This window comes from Hippopotamus amphibius, chromosome 6 (assembly GCF_030028045.1).
Source record: "Hippopotamus amphibius kiboko isolate mHipAmp2 chromosome 6, mHipAmp2.hap2, whole genome shotgun sequence".
Classification (NCBI taxonomy): domain Eukaryota; kingdom Metazoa; phylum Chordata; class Mammalia; order Artiodactyla; family Hippopotamidae; genus Hippopotamus; species Hippopotamus amphibius.
The window spans coordinates 156299000-156324306 of NC_080191.1; the positions used below are offsets into that span (position 1 = coordinate 156299000).

The 25307-nt window shown below is 34.6% G+C and overlaps 1 protein-coding gene across 1 annotated transcript in view; it reads left to right on the plus strand.

The window, feature by feature from the left end:
* The window catches only part of FXR1 (FMR1 autosomal homolog 1), a 58076-nt gene that overhangs the window by 18151 nt on the left and 14618 nt on the right, over positions 1–25307 (plus strand). Inside the window, exons 3-11 of the mRNA XM_057738059.1 lie at positions 518–611; positions 11762–11833; positions 12253–12401; positions 12628–12721; positions 13157–13273; positions 14590–14760; positions 16166–16244; positions 19865–19974; positions 24634–24720. Of these exons, the coding sequence (XP_057594042.1) occupies positions 518–611; positions 11762–11833; positions 12253–12401; positions 12628–12721; positions 13157–13273; positions 14590–14760; positions 16166–16244; positions 19865–19974; positions 24634–24720 (973 nt within the window). The remainder of the gene's footprint in view (positions 1–517; positions 612–11761; positions 11834–12252; positions 12402–12627; positions 12722–13156; positions 13274–14589; positions 14761–16165; positions 16245–19864; positions 19975–24633; positions 24721–25307) is intronic.

A 25307-nucleotide genomic window follows, 5' to 3' on the forward strand; every position in this document is an offset into this window, starting at 1 on the left:
TCTTTGTAATTTAGCTATTTAGAATAATTGAGTAGTTTTCTATATTTTTGTGAACATGTACACTAAAAAGGAATTATGTAGATTGTATTTTATAATCTTTGAAATTGTGTTCATTTGACTGGTTATTTAGCTATAAAAGTGTTTGCAGTAAATTAATGTGACTGTAGCAGTGTAGAACTGACATTATTTCAAATCTAAGTCTTAGATGAACTTAACCTATTTCATTTGCAGAATAATGTATGTAACTGTTGCCTAGGCATGACCAATTTGGAAGTAATATATAATTATTATCAGTGATGTTAATTATTTATAAACTTCATCAAGAGCCATGCAAGATCTGCTCTACCTCAACAAACTAGTTAGAAAAAAGATTTAAATCAGAGGTTGTTTTTCTTCGGGGAAAGCTAAATGATTGATTTGAAAAATATACAGCACTAAGCATAGACTATGTAGCTTCTGTATTAGGCTGTTAGAATAATATATTTTAAAGTTGTTAATTCCTTTTCTAATCCTTCAGTTGGCAACCAGAACGCCAGGTTCCATTTAATGAAGTTAGATTACCACCACCACCTGATATAAAAAAAGAAATTAGTGAAGGAGATGAAGTAGAGGTATGTATTCATAAATTTATTTTCTTGTGTGCATATATTTTTGTTTCAAATAAATATTCTTGTGGAAAACTCTCTTTTGCTTGTAGAGAATAAATCTAATTCCTTTTCTCTGTTCTTTCTATTGGTAATGGCTGTGTAGTGTAGATGCTTGAGTTTTGGAGCCAGAACTGGGATTAATGTCTCAGTGCTGCCATTTTTAGCTTTGTAGCCCTGGTCAAGTTTTGTTTTTGGTTTTGTTTTTTTGGTTTTTTTTTTTTTTTTAAATCACTGAAGTGAAAATAATTTGAGAATTAAAGATGATAGTGCATTCGAATTGTTTTGCACAGAATCTGGCAGAGAGAACTTTATGATGGTCATTATTTTCCTTCTTTTTGCTAATTGTTTTGTGCTTTTTCCTCAGTATCTTAAAATATTAGTAGTTATCCTTTATTATAGTGATCATAATATAGTTCACATGTAACTGTGAAATATGATAATCATACTGCCTTTTTTAAAAATAAATTTATTTATTTATTTATTTTATTGGTTGTATTGGGTCTTTTTTGCTGTGTGCGGGCTTTCTTTAGTTGCAGTGAGTGGGGGCTACTCTTCGTTGTGGTGCGTGGGCTCCTCATTGCCGTGGGCTCCTCATTGCTGTGGCTTCTCTTGTTGTGGAGCATGGGCTCTAGGTGCATGGGCTTCAGTAGTTGCAGCACATGGGCTCAGTAGTTGTGGCTCACGGGCTTGGGCTCCAAAGCACAGGCTCAATAGTTGTGGCACACCGGCTTAGTTGCTCCGCAGCATGTGGTATCTTCCTGGAGCAGGGCTCGAACCCGTGTCCCCTGCATTGGCAGGTGGATTCTTAACCACTGCGCCACCTAGGAAGCCCAGCATGCTGCCTTTTTGAATATTCTAGAAATATTTAGAAAAATTTAAAAGGGAAAAAACAAAAATCACTGCCCAGAGATAAAAACCACATTTCATGGTTTAATTCCCAGGCTTTTCCTTCTCTCTCTTTTAAAAAATAAAAATTGTACAGCTTCTTTGTATCTTACTTTTTCACACTTAGTAGATCTTGAATGTCTGTCTTTTATGTTTATTTTTGATTAATATTTCTGCTGTTAGGTAAAAAGAAACTTGGAAATAATTGTCAAATAGAAGTATAATGAGTTTGTTGGAAATAGAAAATTTGATTTTCGATTTTCAAGAAATTGATACTTCCAGGGAGTTCAAATATGCTAACTGTATTTCTCACAAGGAGTTGTCTTAATAGTGTTAAAAGAGATTTTCAAATCTCATTTGTATGTAGTTTATGTAGGCTGGGTAGGAGAACTGGGAACCCAGGTCAGTCTTTAACAGTGAGACAGCTATCTAAATAAATGTTTTTATAAATGTTTAACAGTACATATTTTGTGCCACACACTGTTCTGAGTACTTGGCAGGTGAACTCAGTTACTTGTCACTTTTACTTTTCATAATTTTTTTTTAAATTTATTTATTATTTGGGGGATACACCAAGTTCAATCATCTGTTTTTATACAAATAATTTTTTTAATGGTAAATTTTCTTTTGAGTTAATTGTAGATGTTATGCTAGGAAGTCAAATTGTAGGACTTTAACCTCTAACAGCCTGAACTCACATTCGCAAATTTTGCCTAGATTTTAATTACTTGCTCTGAGTAATGAGAGCAAGCATTCTTTTGCTTTTGCTAAATCAAAGCATGTTATAACTTAATTGTGTTAGGGTGCTTACATGTGTGGCGGTCAATTCTGTGAGTAATGTTTTTCATATTTTAAAAATTTTGTTCAGACAGTTATGGGTAATGTAAAGGGTCAGATTAAAGGAAAAACTTGGTGGAGTGCTGAGGGTGTTGTCACAGTGTGCATTCTTCAGTCTCAGTCTGGGACGATCCGGTCCAGTTAATGGACCATCTTTTATGGCTTGCCTCCACAGTTGTATACAAAACTTTATTGAATGATTTGAAAATTGATGATTACGGAGTGTTTTGTTTCACTTTGTGGCGAAATATGTTCCTTAAAATTATGAGAACCGTGGTCTGGAATAAAGATGTTAGTTTGTCATTTTTTTGTGCTTTTGAAAATTCATATAGGGAAGAAGTTTAAAATTAATCTTGCCACCCATGGATTTATTTTTATTTTTTTTTGCCACCATTAGGAATTTATCCTTGTGACATGAAATATTTAGGAATTATGGTTGTTAGTACTTTATATTTTGAGCCCAAATAACTTTATGTAAGCTCCCCCCCCTTTAAATTCAAAGTAACAAAGCTTAATATGAAATATGAAATGATACAGAATTACATAAAGTAAAAAGTGAACCTTCTCTCTTAATGTAGGTATGTAGGTGTGCTTATCTGCCCACCCCAACTTAAATCTCATTTACCAAAGTTGAGTGTCTCTTCATTTCTTCTTTCTTTGCATTTATAAAGAATATGTGTGCTTTTTTAAGTTACAGAAATTGGTAATACATTTTGTCATTTTTGTATTCAGTTAAGATAGCATAGACATTTTCAAGTCTGCACCTACAGATTTAGCCTCATTTTTTTCTCACCACCCTATGATATTCCTTAGTACAGGTGTATCATAATTAGAAGGCATTAAAATTATTGACAGTTTTTTGCTTTTACCCCCCCCCCCCGAAAAAAACCAGAGTTAATGTCCTTTTGTAAATCATCATCTTCTGTTAGTACAAATCTTGGTGGTTCAGTTGCTGAATCAAAGGCATGTATATTGAAAATGTATCATTTTGTCCTCCAGAAATACTTTTTGAATGACCACTTCATAATTTTGCTAAACATGAAGAGGTTTGTTTCCTTATAGATTGACTGGCTCGATTATTATTAATCTAATCTGTAAGATTTTCTGAACATGATAGAAGGAAGCTGTTGTCTTCTGTATCTTCTGAACCTTGGTTACTAATGATGTGTTGAGTGTCTTTTAAATAGTTTATTAGCTGTTAGCCGCTTGTTCTGTTTATTGTCTTATTTTATTTTTTGTCCATGTAGTTTTGATGTTGGAAATCTTATGGGTAAGTTTCTATCTGTTGTATATTGTATTTTCTCCCAGGCAGTCTTTAAAAAACTGTGCTTTAGTGGCTTTTGCCATTAAGAATTTATATTTTTATTTATTCAGATCTGCCAGTTTTCCCAGTGTGGCCTCCAGGATAACCCAATTTAGTACTTCTACAGATGTGGGCCCCCCCCCCCCTTTTAAAGAGTATTTTGGTCTTTAATATAATTTGATTTTTTCTAGGGTAATTTATCGAATAGTATATTGATTTTTTTTTTATTAAGTTATTGGCTACTGTTCTCTTTCTGCTGGTCTGAAATACTATAATAGCAGTGATAACAGCTGACACCCATATAATATATAACTAACTGGCTTTTTAAACACATTATATCGGTTTGACATAACAGTCTCTTGAGGGCCTCTTCTGAACTGTATGAATACTTTTCCAAGGTTCATGTAGCGTGAAGGTTAGGAAGTTGATAACCAGTTTAAGTTTTTGTCCTGAATGTTATTCTCTCTTATATGTCATGCTGTATTTACAGGGTGTTGTCAGTTTTGTGCCAGATTCCCAACTCTTGTTCTTTTGTAGCTCTAGGAACCCTTCCTCTTTGAAGAAGGGAAAGGTGATTTTGATTTGGCCATTAGTAATTAATTTAGAACAGAAATGATCCAGAAGGGAGCTTTTCATTAAGCTATTCAAGCATTTATCTAAAGCTCAGACGTTTCTGCAAAAGATACTTAGATGGCCAACATGCAGATGCTCAACATGGCTAATTATGAGAGAAATGCAAATCAAAACTACGAGATATCACCTCACACTGGTCAGAGTGGCCATCATCAAAAAAATATATAAATAGTAAATGTTAGAGAGGGTATGGAGAAAAGGGAACCCTCCTATATTGCTGGTGGGAATGTAAATTGGTGCAGCCATTATGGAAAACAGTATGGAGGCTCCTTTAAAAACTAAAAATAGGATTACCATATGATCCAGCAATCACACTCCTGGGCATGTATCTGGAGATAACTCTAATCTAAAAAGATATAGGCACCCCAACGTTCACAGCAGCACTATTTACAATAGCCATGATGCAGAAGCAACCTAAATGTCCATTGACAGATGAGTGGGTAAAGAAGATAATGGTGTGTATGTACACGCACACACACACACAGTGGGCTATTACTCAGCCATAAAAAAAGAATGAAATAATGTTCTTTGCAGCAGCATGAATGGACCTAGAGATTATTATACTGTGTGAAGTAAGCCAAAGGCAAATATTTTATGATATCACTTAAAAATTTTTTTTTTGTTATTTTTTAATTTTTTGGCTGCACCACACAGCATGTGGAATCTTAGTTCCCTGACCAGGGATCAAATCCATGCCCTCTGAATTGGAAGCTCAGAGTCTTAACCACCGGACTGTCAGGGAAGTCCTCATACGATATCACTTATATGTGGAATCTAAAATATGACATAAATGAACTTATTTACGAAACAGACTCTCATATATACAGAACAAACTTGGGTTTCCAAAGGGGAAGTGGGGGGGTATAAATTAGGAATTTGGGGTTGACAGATACACACTACTATATATAAAATAAATAACAAGGATTTACTGTATGGCGTGGAGAACTATTATTCAATATTTTGTAAAAACCTATAATGGAAAAGAACCTGAAAAAGAATATATATACATGTATATATGTATGCATGTATATACAAAACTGAATTGCTTTGCCGTATACCCGAAACTTAACACAATATTATAAATCAACTATATTTCTGTTAAAAAATAATAATTAAAGAATTCAGCCATACAGACTTTCCATTCTTGTAGGTCCGGTATCATTAAATATTTGCAGTTTCACATGGCTTACTCTAAAATTTTGTTACTTTACAAACACATTTGGCTACTTCATGTTTGCTTTTCAAGCCAGCTTATGAAACTTAAATGAAATTACAAAACATAAATTAGTGTCTGGTAATGGCCTCAAGAAGATGCTGTATGACTTATAATGGAAAGTTGGTTTTGAAAAGTCTTAAGATTCAAAGGTTTTTTTAATTTATTTTTTAAAAAGATTTTATTTATTTATGGCTGCATTGGGTCTTTGTTGCTGCACATGGGCTTTGTCTAGTTGTGGCAAGCGGGGACTGCTCTTTGTTGCAGTGCATGGACTTCTCATTGTGGTGGCTTCTCTTGTTGCGGAGCATGGGCTCTAGGCACGCGGGCTTCGGTAGTTGCGGCACACTGGCTTAGTTGCTCTGCGGCATGTGAGATCTTCCCGGAGGAGGGATTGAATCTGTGTCCCTTGCATTGGCAGGCAGATTCTTAACCACTGCACCACTAGGGAAGTCCCAATTTATTTAAAATTTATTTTATTGTCTGTGTTGGGTCTTTTTTGCTTTGTGTGGGCTTTCTTTTAGTTGCAGTGAGTGGGGGCTGGTCTTTGTTGTGGTGCACAGGCTCCTCATTGCCGTGGTTTCTCTTGTTGTGGAGCATGGGCTCTAGGCGTGTGGGCTTCAGTAGTTGCAGCACATGGGCTCAATAGTTGTGGCTCACGGGCTCTAAAGCGCAGGCTTAATAGTTGTGGCACACGGGCTTTGTTGCTCCGCGGCATGTGGGATCTTCTGGAGCAGGGCTCAAACTCATGTCCCCTGCATTGGCAGGCAGATTCTTAACCACTGCGTCACCTAGGAAGCCCAGTCCCAATTTATTTTTAAACCTAATTAGTGGCTTTGTGTTTGATTTCTGAGAAAGTGGTGGCATATAGTTTAAAATCTTTGTAATATTTAATAAATTGAATTTTTCTGATATTTGCTTAACAGCTGATTTTGCTAATTACAAGATTGCTCAGAAAATTGATAATTCCCTGGTGATCCAGTGGTTAAGACTCTGTGCTTTCACTGCTGAGGGCCTGGGTTCTTTCATCCCTGGTCAAAGAACTAAGATCCTACAAGCAGTGTGGTGCAGCCCCCCCCAAAAAAAAAAAAAAAAAAAAGATTGCCAAGAAAATAATGCTCAGCTTGTAAAGTTGGGGGATGATGGGAAAATGAAGAGTTCTTTAGATTCTCTTAAGCTGGATATATCGTATAATGTTTTGGGATATTGGAAGGGCAGTAGAGAGTTTTTCCCCAAAGATTTCACATGTGAGGTGTTTTTTTATTATATCTACTTTATTCAGCGAGTTAATAACACACACAAACATGTTATATAGGAAGCCTGACATCTCAAGGTAATATATAACTTTATAAGGCTTTTTAGGTTTTTCCTTTTGGGTTTAACATATTTGATGTTTAAAACCTTTTTTTATATAGTTTTGAATTGTGAAGTTTTCTAGTTGAAATATGGATTGGCAAATTTTTGTTCTTGTGACATACACCTTTTCTTGCATCTAATATGGCAGATAGACATTATGGTTGTACATCTTTATAATGTAGTTGTAATCTTGGGATAGGTCCCTTGAGAGGAATTTGATAAAGGGAATAAGAATAATTTGATGTAAGACACTTCCTTACTTTACAATTTTATTTTATTTTTTTAAAGTTGGCCATGCCACGCGGCATGCAAGATCTTAGTTCCATGACTAGGGATTGAACCCCTGCCCCCTGCAGTGGAAGCACGGAGTCTTAAACCACTGGACTGCCAGGGAAATCCCCTTACTCTACAGTTTTTTTAATTTAATATTTTACTTATTAAAAAAGGTGTAATAAACATGTACAATTTACATCTTACCTTTAGAAGTGTTTCAGTTTGATTCTTGCAAGCAGTCTGAAAATTTTAGCAGTCTGTTGTTAGTCTTTCTCATAATACCAAGTCAGCATTGTTAGTCTTAGTGCTTGGAAATACTCATACATTAAAGAATAGGAGAACATATTCTTTATTACTTATATCTTTTTCTTTTGGGGAATGGCCAGTTTCCAAGACTTATGAAACCCATTTGTTAAAGTATCAGCCACAAATACTAATGAGATAATACTATTGTGTAAGTAAATAAATCACCTTGTTTTCTAGATGTTAAGCTTGCTTTCCTAATGTACATTTTCTGTTTCTTCATAGATTGTAATGAGATGAAATAGATATGAACAGTACTCAATAAATTTATTTCATGTAGTTATAAAATATGTCATTATAATTAAGTATTCAGTCTAAAGCTTAACATTATTTAGCATTTGGTAGAAACTGGTAAAAAAATCTCTTCTTCTTGTGTTCACATTATTTCTGTTTGGTTATTATAACTTTGAAAGGCATCATTGAGGGCTTCCCTGGTGGCACAGTGGTTAAGAATCCACCTGCCAACACAGGGGGACACAAGATCAATCCCTGGTCTGGGAAGATCCTATGTGCCATGGAACAGGTAAGCCCATGCGCCACAACTACTGAGCCTGTGCTCTAGAGCCCTCGAGCCACAGTTATTGAACCTGTGTGCTGCAAGTAGTGAAGCCGGTGAACCGCAAGGAAGGGTAACCTTCGCTCTCTGCAGCTAGAGAAAGCCCGCATGCAGCAGTGAAGACCCAACACAGCCAATAAATAAATAAAAATAAATAAATTTATAAAAGAAAGAAAGGCATCATTGAAAATTATTAACTTGAATGGAAAGTTGATAACATTAGGATCTAGACTGGAATTCCATGTAAGTCATAATTTGGTTGTGTGCTAACATTTGGAGGCCAGTAAGGTTTGACTTAGATTCATTTGTTAGAAAGAATACTGAAATAGGCTATTGGAATTTGATTCTTCTATGAAACTGTAGCCTTCTTCAATCTGGGTACTGTTGTGTTTTTAGGTCTCATGGGCATTCCTTAGTCTTCTGTTTTTTTAAAGATCTTTCCTGGATTTGAAGAAACTTAGAATGTTAGAGAAATGAGGGCCATTGCCTTAGAGTGTGAATTGCTTCCTTGGAATAGTTTGGAGATTTAAGTGAATTAAAATCTGAAGTAAGGGAATTTCTCTGAGTTGCTCTTACTCTAGTGACATAGTCATAAATAAATTCAGTAATCAGCATCTTGGACATAGTACAGTAGGGTACAGTTTTAATGCTGGGTTATTAAAATGACTTATTGTATTGAGTACACTGTTCATTTTGTAAAGGATGTGATTTGACCCACAACACAAAAGTGGAGGTGAATTTATAGCACTTTGATTTGAGCCAGGAACTTAGATTAATTTGGCTTTATGAGAGTGGCTTTGTCTTTCAGGGATACAGTTACTAATGAAGTTTACAGAGATGGCTGTAAGTATAAAATGGCATCCAGCATTTTTAATGTTCAATGAGAAGTAAAGTTGCAAGACCGTCCACTGTGTTTTATTCTGTTTTTTTTTTTTTGTAGATAAACTTACATAGAAAGCCAGATTCCTAGATGGTTAGCCTTTGGAGCAAATAGAATTAGAACAGGTAGTTTGAAGACCCATTTTTCAGCATTCAAGCGTGAGGCACCCATCCACTGTAGATCAACAAGAGATGCACCAGTCTCTAGCTGAGCTGCCTTTCTAAGATAGTACTTGGAAAGGGCACTTCCTTTCTTGTTCTCAGGGTTTTCTTTTTGTTTTTTTATTCTCAGTATACTAGGGAAAATAGTCATCATTTACCATTTGGGTCCAATGGACCATTTTTATTGTTTTTTTTATATTTTGAAGTCATTTTACACGTGAATTTACAGCAGTAGGAATAAAAGTATGGTGGAGGTCAACATTATTAGATATTTTAAACATAGAAATCCAAGTTTTTATTCCATGTTTTCCTGGTTTTGACAATACATGTACCTAAAACCACCAAAGTTTTCTGAATATTACTTATTGCTCATCAGCTATCATGTGTAAACCCAGAGCATACCCATCTTGTAAATACTGATATCAAATATAATATAAATATAAATTATAAAAGTCCATCTCTGATAAGTTCTAGTTTATCATTTCTTCTGTTTCATCTTACACTTTAATTATCAGAATGCAGTGATTTAAGAATACAGTTGACCCTTGAACAACATGGGTTTGAACTGCATGGACCTGTGTATACTCGGTACCCCCCCCCCCCCCCACTATGTGGCTTGTGGGAATCTTAGTTCCCTGACCAGAGATTGAACCTGGGCCCTCAGCAGGGAAAGCGTAGTGTCCTAACCACTGGACTTCCAGGGAATTCCCACTCAGATTATTTTCCATAGAAAATACTACAGTACTGCACGATCAGTGGTTGGTTGAGTTTGCAGATGTGGAACCACATATACAGAGGGCTGGCTATGTTACAGTCGATTTTCAACTGCATGGAGGCTTGATGCCCCTACTGTGTTGTTCAAGGATCAAGTGCATTTTGGAACTTTTAGTGGCTTCTAATTTTATTGAATAGGGCATTGTCATCTTTGTGCTATAATCACACAACTTTCATATTTAACCAATTGGATTGACTAATCTATTGTATTTGTGCATTTCTTCTTTATCTGTTTCTTTCTAGTCAAAGAAGATAGCAAAGTCTTTTAGGATGCAGGAAAAATAAGGTTCCTGGATTCTGCCTTAGATTTATGTAAGGGTTCATTGGATACTTATGATAATTGCAAGATAGAATGCGTTTTATTCTATTCTAAAAAAAGGGTAAAATTTCTTTTTTTGGGAAGATCTATAAGATAGTCATGAAATAGATTTACTCATATAAAAAATGCAGAAGCTAAAATTGAGTTCACTGGAGTGTCATTGATATATAGGTTTTTTTTTTACCCTTACACTTTTTCTCTAATGGTATGCAGTAAAGTTGATCATGAAGTTTTTTATTAATTTATTTTATTGGCTATGTTGGGTCTTCATTGCTGCACATGGGCTTTCTCTAGTTGTGGTGAGTGGGGACTACTCTTCGTTGTGGTGCATGGGTACTCTTCGTTGTGGTGCACAGGCTTCTCACTTCAGTGGCCTCCCTTGTTGCAGAGCACGGGCTCTAGGCACATGGGCTTCAGTATTTGCGGCACATGGGCTCAGTAGTTGTGGCACACGGGCTCTAGAGCACAGGCTCAATAGTTGTGGCACACGGGCTTAGTTGCTCCGCGGCATGTGGTATCTTCCTGGGGCAGGGATTGAACCTGTGTCCCCTGCATTGGCAGGCGGATTCTTACCCACTGTGCCACCTAGGAAGTCCCGATCATGAAGTTTTGCCTTATTTATTTTTAGTTCCAGTATTCCACCACTTCCAAGATTGCTCTCCGATCATCTTGATAGAAGCTTCAGGCTTTCCCTAACTTTTTGCCTATCAGTAGTTGTTTATTTCACAGAAGGCTGTTAACATGTATTGATTGGTAGATTTCTCTGCCTGCTTGTGTAGGGACAACCTTAGTTTAATCAAGATTTTTGTGGGTGTTTCTTAGTCATCTCTTCCCAGTCTCCCCCCACCCCCTCTCCCACGTATTGAAAATATATCAAGCTGCTGTGTCATAAGAAATAACTCTAATCCTTAATGGAAACTTTTTTGATGTATTATATTTTAAAATACTTGATAATTATGGAATATATAAGATACAGATTTTTTTTGAATAGGAGGTTTTGTAAGATACATACTCTGTGGACTAAAATGTGTATAATTTTTGTTGTTGTTAGCTAGATTTCTAGTATGTTTAAGTTTCTCAGCAGGGAATTTAAATGTCATATCTTGAAGGAATTTTAAATAGGGCTTATCACTTTCTAAAAACAATTCTTAATTTCAACATTTTATAAATCAGATTAAAACACATCTTATTAAAATACATCAGATTTATCAGATTTAAAATACATCTTATTAAAGTTCTAGCTTATCCTTACTTGTGATATTTGAATCATCAGAATGCCATGCTTGAAGATGAAGTGTTGACAAACAAAAAGACCTGTTTTACACTGTGTAAAACTATCTTGTAACTAACATTTCTTTAACATAATAGTAAACTTTTATGAATTTGGAGTTCAATTTCCAAGGAGCCAAATTGCCCAAAAAGGGTTCAGTTTTATTTTCAGTAGTAAAATTTAAGTGTATGTAACTCTTGTTAAATTATCTTTAGTACAACAGTTTCATTTTGTTCACAATAACATTTTTGATTCTTGAATTTAATGGAATTCAGCACTTCTAATAAGTCATTGTTTACAGTGTTGAACTCTTTTTGGATGAATGAATAAAGGGCATTTTTTTTTTGTCAGGTATATTCAAGAGCAAATGACCAAGAACCATGTGGATGGTGGTTGGCTAAAGTTCGAATGATGAAAGGAGAAGTAAGTGATATTAAAACTTGCCTTGTGACTAATTTCCAAGGAAATACGTTGACTCTTGGTTTGTGGAAATGTTATTCCAACTCTTAGTTTTGTTGTTAAAAGCCTACTTCAGAAATAGTTAATCATGCATTTCAAAAAATTCATGAGACCATTAATTTCTGTTTGTGTTCTGGATTTGCAAACACCAAAGCTGCTCTCCAGAGCTATACCGCAAGCATGTGAAGACCACCAAAGTTCATGCTTGTAAGCACGTATAATCTAGTTTAGGCAAATCAGATTGATGTAACTAAGCTGTGCTTAGTAATTGTGCCACAAGGGGGAGGGTCTACTGGTTAAGCTGAGCAAGGTAATTAGAACTTCCTTTAAAGCTCATTATTTTTGTTCAGATGGGATTTTTAAAGTGTTTTGATGTCTTTTAGTTTTATGTCATTGAATATGCTGCTTGTGATGCCACTTACAATGAAATAGTCACATTTGAACGACTTCGGCCTGTCAATCAAAATAAAACTGTCAAAAAAAATACCTTCTTTAAATGCACAGTGGATGTTCCTGAGGATTTGAGAGAGGCGTGAGTAATTTTGTTTACTGTTGAATTGCTTTGTGAATTAAGAGGATTTTTCAGTGCTACAAAAAATTTTTTCCCCCAAACACCCAATCAAAAACTTTGATGGAAAATCTTTTTAACAAACAAAAGTTTTAATGGCTGATGTCAAAATGAAATGAGTTTGCATTATAATTGCCCTCTAAATTTAACCTATTATTTAGGTCTTACCCATGAATTACTTTCTCCCTAGGTGTGCTAATGAAAATGCACATAAAGATTTTAAGAAAGCAGTAGGAGCGTGCAGAATTTTTTACCATCCAGAAACCACACAGCTAATGATACTGGTAAGATAACTCCATATTTTAAGGTAGATAATGCATATTGTACAGATTTCGTAGTTAAATATTTCAAAAGATAAAAGGTAACTTTTTTATAGTGACTGTTAAAATACAGTGTGGGAGAAAAGTTTTTTTGCAGTTATAAAATAGTTTATTTGTAAATCCTGGACTAAGGAGGGAAAATCTTAATATTCTTTGTATCATAAAATTCTTAATGTATGGGATCCTGGATTCTATTCCCCCCCCCAATCATAATTTGAAGAATGGATCTAAGTAATATGGAAATTAAGCAAGCAAAGTAAGATTACTCATGGGAGGGAGTACATGTTAGATGAGAAGAGTAGTAGACGAAAATCAAGGAAGGCTTCATGTGGAAGATTGTGTTTGTATTATCTTGAAAAACGATTTGAGTTTTTGAATGATTAACTTGTTTGTTTATAGTCTGCCAGTGAAGCAACTGTGAAGAGAGTAAATATTTTGAGTGACATGCATTTGCGAAGTATTCGTACGAAGTTGATGCTTATGTCCAGAAATGAAGAGGCCACTAAGCATTTAGAAGTAAGTGGGTTTACTAGTAAAAGGTTTTTATGTGTCCCAGTTAGTTTCATGAGTATATTATTCAAGTTCCATGGCTGAAACTACTTGATTATTAGGTAAGGCAACTTGGGACCTGTTTTAATAAGTGGAGTCATTGTGTCCTTAGAAGAGTTACTTTTTTCTATTACTTTCATGAAGCATAGGCTTTCATCTGCTAAACGCCTGTTGAATTATTTGTTAGGACTTGGATGACAGGTGCCAAAGAGCTTAAAAACTCACTAGGAATTTCCAATATAACTTTATTGCTAGTTCTTCTTTAATCTGTTTTAACTGTCTTGTCATGTTATCAGTCACAGTGCACTTCCTTAGTAACTGGTTCACTATGACAACTCTTGGGTAAGAAGAGATGAGGACACATGGCTTGTAGTTTAAAAAAAAGAGCCTATCATTGCGTCTCTCTATCCTGTGGTAAGGTACTCCTGTTTTTTCTTCTTCTTCACTGCCACACTATTAGGAGATTTATTCCTCCTACACACATGTGTGCACACACACTGTCTTAGAGAAGTTGGGGTGTGTCTATCTTTAGGACAAGTACACGAGTGTCCTCATTAATTTAAAAGTTCCAAACAACAGATATGTGAATGAGTTTTGAAATGCGAATCATCTGAAGTGGAGAGCTTCTTGTATCAGTAATTCTGGAAAATTGTTTTAGAATTATACTTTTTGGTGACCATGATTTAGATAGACTGATCAAACTTTTCCCCCTTTTCCGTTATATGACCCCAAATGAATTTCCTTTCTTCCTTTTTTTCCTTAGTTCTTTTTCTTTTTTAAAAAAAATTGCAGTGAAAAAAGCATAAGATTTACCATCCTAATGATTTTTAAGTGTGTGGTTCATAGTGTTGAGACATATATTCACATTGTTGATCATTCAGTCTTCAGAACCTTTTCATCTTTCCATCAACTGATGAAACTCTTACATCCATTAAACAACTTCCCATTTCCTCTTTCTCCCAGCCCCAGGTCACCACCATTCTACTTTGTATAAATTTCACTACTCTAGATACCTTTCCTAAGTGAAATCATATATCATGTCTTTTTGTGACTGGCTTAATTCACTAAGCATAATGTAATGTTTGTCCATGTATCAGAATTTCCTTTTTAAGGCTGAATAATTCTGTTGTACTCATATATCACATTTTGTTTATCCATTCATCATTCAGTGGACATTGGGGTTGCTTCCTCCTCTTGACTGTTGTGAATAATACTGTGAACATGGTTGTACAAAAGATTTTTTAGATCTTTTATAATAAATTCTAATTTGCCTCTTTTACTAGTGCACAAAACAACTTGCAGCAGCTTTTCATGAGGAATTTGTTGTGAGAGAAGATTTGATGGGCCTGGCAATAGGAACACATGGTAGTAACATACAGCAAGCTAGAAAGGTTCCTGGAGTTACAGCTATTGAGCTAGATGAAGATACTGGAACATTTAGAATCTACGGAGAGGTAAGCTGTTTGTCCCCCACCTTGGGTAACTTTACTATAACATGTTAACTATTGACTGGAATTTCAGTTTCAGAAGGGTGAAACGCTTTAAAATCAGTCAGCCTAGCAATCATTACATGTATGTAGGTGGATTAAAGATTGTATTATATGGGGCATTGAAACATTTACTGAGTGTTTAAATGTGTACTCTTTTCAGAAGTTCTTTAATCAGCTGCTTCTGAATTTTACTCTTATGTGCATTACAAATAATTTAGTCAGATATTTTTTGAGTGCTTACTGTGTCAAGCACTGGCAGTTGTAAATAGCATATAATAGAATAGCTTTTGTAGAACTTGGAATTTGAATATTTTGTCACTGCTTAATTGTGTTATCTATGTGAACAGGAAAATAATCTGAAAAATAAGTCAGACTTTTCTTCATCAAGACCATTCTTCACATTAGAATAAATAGATGAGTTTTTGGGGGGTGATAATTTCAAGTCTTGACTTTTCATTTGAGTCCTATAGTAAATCTGACTAGAGGCCTGATTTTTACTTTAGAAACCGCTAGAAGTGGGCAGTATAACAGAGTAATTAAGATGAAAGGCTTTGGAGCCATACTGCCTGAGTTGAAATTTTGCCTCTACCACTTTGAAAGGGCTTGGAGAAAGTTACTCAGCTTGCCAGCATAATTTTCCACATTGTAAAATTAGAATCATAATAGGGCTGACTAGTTTATGAGGATTAAATATGGTTTTAAGATTTTTGTTGTGTATAGTGAGCACACAGTATACTTGACCTTTGGTTATTAAAGGACAAACGTTAAGGTGTAAGTTAACTGTTACTGAGAACTATAAATTACTTTTAGAGGAGACCTTTCGCCCACCCATCTTCTAGTCTTTTAAAAATCTAACCATTAGAGGTTAGGAATTTTAATGATCTTATTAGTAGGTAATTTTTTTTTAAAAGTGCATCTTTGCAAAAGCAGTCTTTTAAATCATTTCTTATGTTGAGAATGAAAAAACAGTGCAGATAGTGCAGACAACATAAACAATCTTTTTTAACATTAACCTGGAGAATCCAACATAGGAGTGTAGGCCAGATGTATTTAGGATTGGGTTAAAATTTGACTAACGCAAGTAACTTAAACTCTCTTGTTAATTTTCTTAGGAGCTTAAAAGTGACCTTAGAGATGTCTAACATTTTGGTTGTAAAAGACTTTTTTCCTAGCTGTTTAATGATTGCTCTGACTTCTTTTTGGAAAGTAATTCATGAATTACTTGACTTGAAATGTCACTGTTGGTCTGAGCAGAATCTTGTACTAGAGCATAAATAATTGCTTTTTTCTTATTTCTTGTGTTTTTGTTGTGGATTGTGGGTTTCTTCAAGGTTGAATTTCATGTTTGTTCCCCCTTCCTCCCTGCCAGAGTGCTGATGCTGTAAAAAAGGCTAGAGGTTTCTTGGAATTTGTGGAGGATTTTATTCAGGTTCCTAGGAATCTTGTTGGTAAGTACTTCTACTAAATGTTAGATAAGTTAAATGTTATTTAATTATATATGACCTAATTGAAAATTAGCCTTTTCTGATATCTTATTTTACTTAAAGTTATGTGGAGTATTTTTTTTTTTATAACAGTTTGTCATTATTTTTTTTCATCCCTTGGCCTCTTAATATTTTCATTTGTTTGATGTCTTTTTATCATTCATATATCCATCAAAATTGTCATAGTTTTTTGAGAAGGTATTTGTGGTAATTTTTTTCTTTTGTTTAGTGCAGAAGAAAAAGTAAGAGTGGACTAACAATAGGGTAATACACTTCTACACAGTAGGCCTTGAGTAAGTAATAGTTGTTGCAAAGGCATAGAATAAGGTAAGAAGACATGGACAGTAGAGAAGGATGGTGATGATATGAGGGGAGGTTTCGCTATTAAGTTTTTGACACTCTTAATGAAAACTGCTGTGCCCATGGGTTATATAAATTAAGTGACAATTTTTCAATTCGAAGCTGCAGTTAAATGAATATTATAGCTTGGGATTAGTTGTTTAATAGTTTTGTTATTAATATCCTCTACATCTGTGCTGTCTGTCCTTTAAAATGCTGTTTGAGACATACGGGAGAAGCCTTGGTCACATGTTAAATACCTAGTGATTATCCTATAAGTTTAATGTAAATATAAGCATCAACATGAAGTAATTTATGAAATTTACTAGGGGAATGGTTTTTTATGATTTTTTTTGGATCATCTATTGAGTCTCATTAGATTTTTGACCTTAATGAAATAGAGCCCTTTGGGCTCCATTTAGATATAATTACACCTGTTCTACCTTTGGGAAAAGATTCTATACCTGTTTTACTTATCAAATTCTGTAAAACATTAGTAGGTGAAAAGTAACAAAACAAAACACACTTACACTATTAAAAAAGATGTTTGTCTTGGCCAGTAACAAGTAGTGCACTTTGGATAATAGTGTATAGCACAAGAATTTGGACAGTTTCTTGGTATTCAGCTATTTAAAAATCTTTCCACTTCTGCCCATTTGGATGGGTGTGATATATTACCAGTTAAGTAAGCTCCACTTAATCTATTCTTAGAAACCACTGTTTACTGTACACTGAATTGTGGGAGATGATGAGTTGAGAGGTTAAAAGTAAATACGAGTCTCAGGAATTGTACATAATTTTAATAAACGTTAAGATACAGAATGTTACCAAATGTTTAGTTGTCTAATGAAATCACCTTTGACAGGAAAGTTGCTTTTGAAAATGATCCCCTTTGTTGTTTATGTAGTACTCTATTATTGACAGCTGTCAATACTAACATTTTGGTTGCTGCTTTTACGAAACATAATTTAACTTAAGATTTCTTCACTTGTAAAAATGATTTGGAGGTGAGTGTGTCTAAGGGAGTCAGGGTTCTTTCCAACCTATCAGTTCTATAGAAGACAGCCTTGGTCTTGTAGAATTTGTGGTATTGTTAATTTTAAGTAAAAATTACTGATATTTCAGAAATACGGATATTGGATGTATTTGTAGCTCTCAGATTCTTCTTTTTATTCGTTTATCTGTGCAGCGATGTGAGTACCTGTCATGTCTCTTTTTCTTCCACCCTGGCTTGGTTGGCTTCGGTGATTTGGGTTATTTGTTTATTTAGAAAACAAATACTAGCAGCAGCTATTAAACGTTGCTGAAATACTCACAAGTAATGTAAAGACTTCAGTTGGTTGCTCTGTATAATAGTAGTACTACATCTTCCTCCAAAGTGTTTTCTGGATGAAGCAGTCTTTTGAAAAATAGTATACTTAGTCCAAGTGAAAGAGAGAAAAAGAGGACTGAGAAGTAGAAGGGAATGAGGACTACTTGGTGGGTAAGTTTCAGAGAGGATTCCGCACATATTCAGGTTCCAAGAGTTCTAGACTTGTTGACCCCCCCCCCCACCCCATCAAAAGTATTATGTGAACATTGATTTGAAAATTAATTGAAACTTTTCACCTGGAAGCATTTATGCTCAGTGCTCAAATTATACTACAGGTCTGCTTCAGTTTGTCAGTATGCTTTGGAATTTAAACTGGAAATGATCAGTTAAAATATTGACGGTCTCTGGTGGGAGTAAATAAAACTTGCAGGTAGGTCCTTGCCACAGACCTCAGAAGGGTGATGAATATTCACTCTCCACTGGTATAGTTCACAAGAAGCAAGGGGCAGAGATTTGGGGGAGGGGGTATGATATATCAGTCTGATTTTTGTTTTTTTCGAAAAGATATTTGCTTATTTTTAGCAGGGTCAAGGATGGAGTTGCTGCTTGAGCTTCACTGTGTTAACATGAAGGTTGCTTTTACATGCTGCTGCTAGGGCTGCTCAGAGAAGACATACATCATGTGAATTACCTGTCCTACTCTTTTGTTTTTTCTTTTTGCCTGTTCAGTTGCTGCTGCTTTTAAATTTAGAGTTATTGAGCAAGGAGGTTTGAAAATCCTATAACAGTGTTTGCTGTATCCGACCGGCTTACTGTTGGCATTGTTCCCTTATTTATCCCCTTCCCCCCAATTTAATCTTTATTGGAAATTGTTCTCTCAAGCATGCAATAGGAGAAACTTACATTTTAACCTCTTTCAACCAAAATTAATTTATTGTGGAAATGGTTGCTGATATAGTAAAAAAATTTTAATTAATGGGGGATTTGGACTTAGTAACAAATAAGATGTTGCTGTCAACTTAGGATACATCTATTCCATATAGTGAGAGTTACCTGAACATTTACTTCTGTTACCAGGTAACACTGACCAGTATTGCTTTGTTATTTTATTGGTGTATGTTAGCTTTATAACAGGTGAGTTCCTAAGGGGAAGAGCATCTTTATGTCCTCCTTTTAGTTTCTCCTCTAATTATTGGATACTCAATAACTGCTATTTGAGAGACTTACAAGTGAAATGTGGAGAAGGTAAATAATTTAAATTTTATGTTATTTTACAGTATTTCATATCTAGGAAGATGGCAAACCATATACATGTTGTATGTAGTTGTATAGTTCTGCAGTACTTTAAAAAATTACAAGTGTAAAATGTAATATTTGTTAAATGTAAATATTTTATTTCAGTGAAGAGAATATTCATTTTAAAAGAATCTTCAAGTCACAGGTGTCTTGAACAAATAGGAACTTGAAAATAAAAGCCAGATTGATGGCTTTGTTAGTTGTTTGAATAATAATATATGTAATAGTCATAAATGTCAACGAATTGATGGTGATTAATGCCAAAATAACAGTGTTCTTTTTGCCTTCATTTATATATCCAAGTTTTTGAAATAAATGGGTTGGACTTGATAGGTTAAAAATATAAAAATGATATAGAGCATATTAAAAAATATTTGACTTTGAAAATGTCTCACATGTGAGTGGCACTGTCAGTCTCAGTTAATAGTAGTAGCCTTAGGCATACTGAAGAGAAGGAGATTTCATACCAAGGATAAAGTTCCTCAGCAGTCTTTGGGGCAAGTTAATTGAGAGTAAAAAGATGGAATTTTGCTTGCTTTCTTAATTTGATAGCAAGTCATAAATTATTTGCCTGGTGTTGAAATGATAGCAGTGTTGGTTTTTAACTTACCATTATATATGTTTTCTCTTATTAAAGGAAAAGTAATTGGGAAAAATGGCAAAGTTATTCAAGAAATAGTAGACAAATCTGGTGTGGTTCGGGTCAGAATTGAAGGAGACAATGAAAATAAACTACCTAGAGAAGATGTAAGTATTTAAAACATAATTTGCCTGTGTAACCTCTCCCATTCTTTTTTTAGTTGACTTACAATGCTATTTAATATTTTGAAAATTGTTTTAGGAAAGTTATAGCCAGTGAACTACTCACACTGTGCAGCAGATTTTTCTTTTTTAAAAAATCTGTTCCTTATAATGTTGTTTTATACACTTAGAAAACAAGTCATCTTTCAGTTGTGGGCCTTGGGCTCTTGGTTGGTTTCTCAGTACTTCAGTAAAAAAGCCAATTTGTGATTTAAAAAAAAGTTTGATAGTCTTAACAGTTTGATAATCTTAACAGTTCTTTTTTTTGTACTTAGAGTGTAAAGAATTTGGTACTCTAAACAAAACAGTTGACTGTGAAGGAATTCTTGATAAATAACACTTGCTTGACTTTTTTTTTTCTTAGAATTTGTAAGCTATAACCATTTCTTAATCAAAATCTTCAAGGTTTATGTTGCTAGTAATTCTGATGCCAACTTTCTGAAATTTCTCTTTCAGTCGTTTTCTTACATGTTGATGTCCACAGTGCTGTTTATTTATTTATTTTTAATGTCTCAGCCACCACTTTAAGCATCTCTCACCTTTGTGGCTCCAGTGGTCAACTCTGTAGGTCTGAACATAGGGCAAGGATTTTCCCCCAGATTCTCTCTCAGAAAACAGTACATTCACAGCTTCCTCAGTTTTGTACAATAGATAACTGGAGAGTTTGCGTATTGGACAGAGTAAGTTTTGTTTAAAAAAGAGGACGTACAGAGAAAGCTGTAGATACTGGCTTTTACATAAATTTCACACCAGTTATTGGTGTTGTAAAGATGCCTATGAAAGATACCATTTTCTTTATTCCTTTTAATTAGAATGTGGAGGTAAATACACACTTAGAAACAAATGAGGAAAAACAAATGACTTACTGTTACAGAAGTGAGTACTTGTGGATTAATTTCCTCTTACACTGCTTTAAAAATTGCTGTAAACTTCATGTAATTTTAACTTAAGCAAACACTGTGCCTCACATGGAGGGCGTGGTGATCCCACTTTTCATGACTTTAAGATGAGGATTAAAATTGAGGGTGTCATACTATTAGAATTGGCACTGTCCCCATTTATACTTAATATATAAAATAATGGTGATCCATTTGGCATACAACCACTGCCTAAAATTGATCTGAAGATCAAGGTGTTTACTGGGGCAGGGTCATTAAATGACTCAGTTCTAAATTCCTTAGCTTGATACTAATATCTAGTCTTCCCTTATCTTGACTTACTCCCAGTTGCTTTCCAGTATTTACCATCTTCTTGCAAAGCTAATTCTTCTAGGTCCTTCTTCACAAATTAAGAAGCTTCTGTATTTCCTTTGTTTATAGTTTTGGTCATTGTTACCTCCATTTCTGTGCCAGGAGTTTAAATGCTAAAAGATACCAAGCAGATTATATAAATTATCAAGCAGGTTGGGATGTATAAGATAGGAAAGGTAGGGCACATTGTGCCTTTCTATACAAGAAACAGATGCTACTCAGGTTTAATCTGGTTGCTTTGTAGGAATGCATGTATTATGTGTTGCTGTTTCTTCCAATATTTTAAAGAAATGCTGGAAACCTAAATAATATACAAAATTTTTCGATTTTCAAAACATTGCATGTGAAGACAAATCTGAAGGTTGATATTGGTTTATATGGGGTCACCATTTCACAATTTAAGCTGTCTAGGGGAATTCCCTTGGTGGTCCGGTGGTTAGGATGCCACACTTTCACTGCTGTGGGCCTGGGTTTGATCCCTGGTTGGGGAACTAAGATCCCGCAAGCTGTGTGTCATTGCCAAAAAAAGAAAAAAAAAAAAGCTGTCTAAATCCCCTGGAGACTCAGTTTATAGTTTGTTTACTCTGAAGTCTTTGGTAACACCTCTAGCCTGATATGATCTTTCCACCTGTGTGCTGTAGCTTTTATTGTCTATATAATTGTGTATTTAATGATTATCTTTGTCTTATATTTTGTTTACTGGTTTATTTTATGTCTCCAAGCTAGGTTCTGAGTTCCTTGAAGTCAAGAAATCAAATCTGAATTCTCATATTCTCCCTTCTTCCCTAGCATAATGAACTGTATAGACACCCAATAAATGTTTAAAGTCAGTTAAGTAAGTTTTTTTAAGATTAGATTTTAGTTTTTAATTGTGAAAGAGTCATCTTTTTGGGGGGGGGGGGGAAGGGTTGCTGTGTGTGGCCTGTGGGATCTTAGTTCCAAGACCAGGGATTGAACCCAAGCCCCCTGTGTTGGGAGTGCAGAGTTTTAACCACTGGACTGTCAGGGAAGTCCCTTAATTGTGAAAGAAATACAGTATATGTAAAGATTAGAATAGCACAGAAGGGTATGGTGTAAAAGAATAAATTTGTCTTGTCCATGTTCTCTTTCCATCATGTCTAATAGATTTTAGACTGTTGTCAGGTTGCCTTTTCATGTCTTCTGCTGTTAAAAATAATGCTGTAGGAAAGATCCTTTGCAACTGAAGACTAAATTCCTGGAAGTGCATTTGTTAGATCAAAGGGTATATGGTATTTAAATTTTTAGATCGTGTTAATTTTCCCACGCATTCCTCCACCAGTATAGAAAATGTGTGAGTTTTCCACATATTTGCCAATACTGAGTTTTATCAAACTTTAGTGCCATTCCAGAAGATGTACGTGTTATCTTTCCATTTGCTTGAAAGACATTTTCTATAAACAGATTGTCCTTTGCGTATTTTTTGTCTTTTTTTCTTATTACTGAAGTGTAAGCTTTTACATTTTGAATAAGTTAGTCTTTTTATGTATGTGGCAAATATTTCTTATTTATTTTGACTTGATTTTGTAAGACTTTTGCCTTCTGACTTCTGCAATTTTGTGTTGTGTTTGGCAGGTCTTTTCTACTCATAGATCGTTCAGAAGTGCATTTCTGGTTTTTTCCCTCAGGTGTTTTGTTTGTTTTTCGCATGTGTTAATTTTTCACTCCAACTGGATTTTTTTTGGAGGGGTGGGGTGTAATGTTATCAGGAGTGGGATCAGTTTTATATTTTTTTCTGAGTGCTAGTTGTTTGTCTCAGTGTCACCTATTAACTGTAAAGAATCAGTGTAAAAATATTTTGAAATCTAGAAATTTAACTGAAATAACTCTTAGATGTAAACTCATATATTCAGTAATAATCATTTACTCTTTGCTCTAGATTTTTTTTTTTAATATATGGTTTATAATAGCCATTAAAATAGTGTGTAAAATACATACAGTTAAGGATGCCTTTTTACTGCTCCTTTTCTTTGGAGGTACCATTGGTTACTATCTCCGGTTGGGGTCAAGGCGTTCTATTTCTCTAAATCCTTGCAGATCAACTGTTTGGAAAGACTTTCCCTTTGTCTACTTTGTAAAATTCTGTTCATTTTTAATATCCACTTTAAATGACAGTAATAGTCTTAATGAATTCCCCTAAATTTCCACATCTGGGATGACATAATTCACATTCTACCTAATATTCCTATGTTTTTTATTCATATCGCTAATGCTATACAATGAGATTATTACAGGAATGTTTAGTATCTTTTCTGAGATTGTGATTGCCTTTAGACCAGAAACTTTGTTTTATTTATCCTGATTCCTTAGCATAGATTCTGGCAGTTAACAAGTGGATGTTATTTGGAATTAGGTAACTGGATATGAAATGGGCTGGCTCAGTTGCTAATTTTATGATTTTGAGCCAATTGTTTTCTCAGCTGCTATTGAACTGGGATATTTCTTAAGGTGAATTGTTAATGAACATTAAATAATGAATGTAAATAATACAGTCCCAGAAATATAGTATGTGATTAAAACTTTTTAGACTTCTTTTCCCCCCTCCCCTGTCTTTTGTTCACTTTGTATCCTCTGTTTTCTGCATGTGAATTTTTGAGGACAAGGTCAAGACTTTTTCACTTCCCAGTAAGCTTAAGTTAGAGCCCCTTGCTTCATGCTTTCCTAGTTGTAATTACTTCTTACAGTTACTGCAGCTTTAAGCTCCATGATAGCAGCGCTCTGTACTGTAGCCTTAGCACCTGCCCTAGTGCATTTCTTCTTCTTAATCTCCCATACTAAAATTCACCAATTAACTTTAAAAAATTATTTTGAAGATAAGTCACATAGTAGTTTCTTATATAGAATAAAAAGTTAAGCCACACTTAATTCCATATTTAGACTCTTAAGTTCTTAAGCCAGCTTGTTTAGACAACTGTTAGGAACTATTCTGTAAATCAAGAAAATGAGGAAAGACACTGAAACTGATTGGGTGAGTGTACATAGGCTCTGTTCATTTCACTTAGCCACTAGTAAGCTGGAAGTTTATTTCTTTATTTTCGTTGTGTAAATATTGAGAGTCTGTGAATAATACTTATGTTAATGGTCATGAAATACTCCTTCCAATACACAGATGTTGAAAGTTCTGCTATCTGAGCACATATTGTAGAGATAAACTGGCTAATGTGTTTTATTATGTTTTTTCAGGCAAGCACTACTAAAGTGATATATCTAGTCTGAAAATTCATGCCAGTTTGGTGGAAAATTTCTTTGAAAGTTGGTTTATATACTTCGAAGATTAGATTGAATTAGAAATTAGACAACAAATATTAAATACTGAAGATGTTGTGTTTTCTTACAGGGGATGGTTCCGTTTGTATTTGTTGGCACTAAAGAAAGCATTGGAAATGTGCAAGTTCTTTTAGAGTATCATATTGCTTATCTAAAGGTTTGTATAGTGATCATATTCATATCGTGTTACTCCACACATTAATTTTACATTTGTAGTGAATTTTAAAGTTTTAAATATTTTTGTTAATTCAACTTCATATTTGCTCTTTTTTTCTGCATGAAAATATTAAAATAAATGGCCCTTTGCCATAGTAAAATGATTGACCTCATGTACATTTTTTTCTCTTTCCCTCTGAACTTTTACGTTTCTTTCCTTACTGTTTAAGACATGGTCATCCTTGTGTTTGATGCAAATAGAACACAGAACCAGGAATGAAGGTGGGGTTTCTTGGCAACTGGTATTTTCTGAATCACATGTACTACCCCCATAGATATCATTTGATAATTCTTAACCATTACTTTTAATATAGTCTGTCTGGGTTAATAAATAAAATGGTTTTAGAAACGAAATGCCCTATAAATTATAAGTTGGAATTGTCATTTTCTACTCTTTCTTATTCCTGCTGTGTTTTTCTTTGTTTATAGTACCTCAACTGCTCTGTCTCTCGTTATGTTTTCCTTTTAGTCACTCATACCATTGCTGCTATGTTAATATTTTGAAAGCACCCATATAATGTCGTTCCT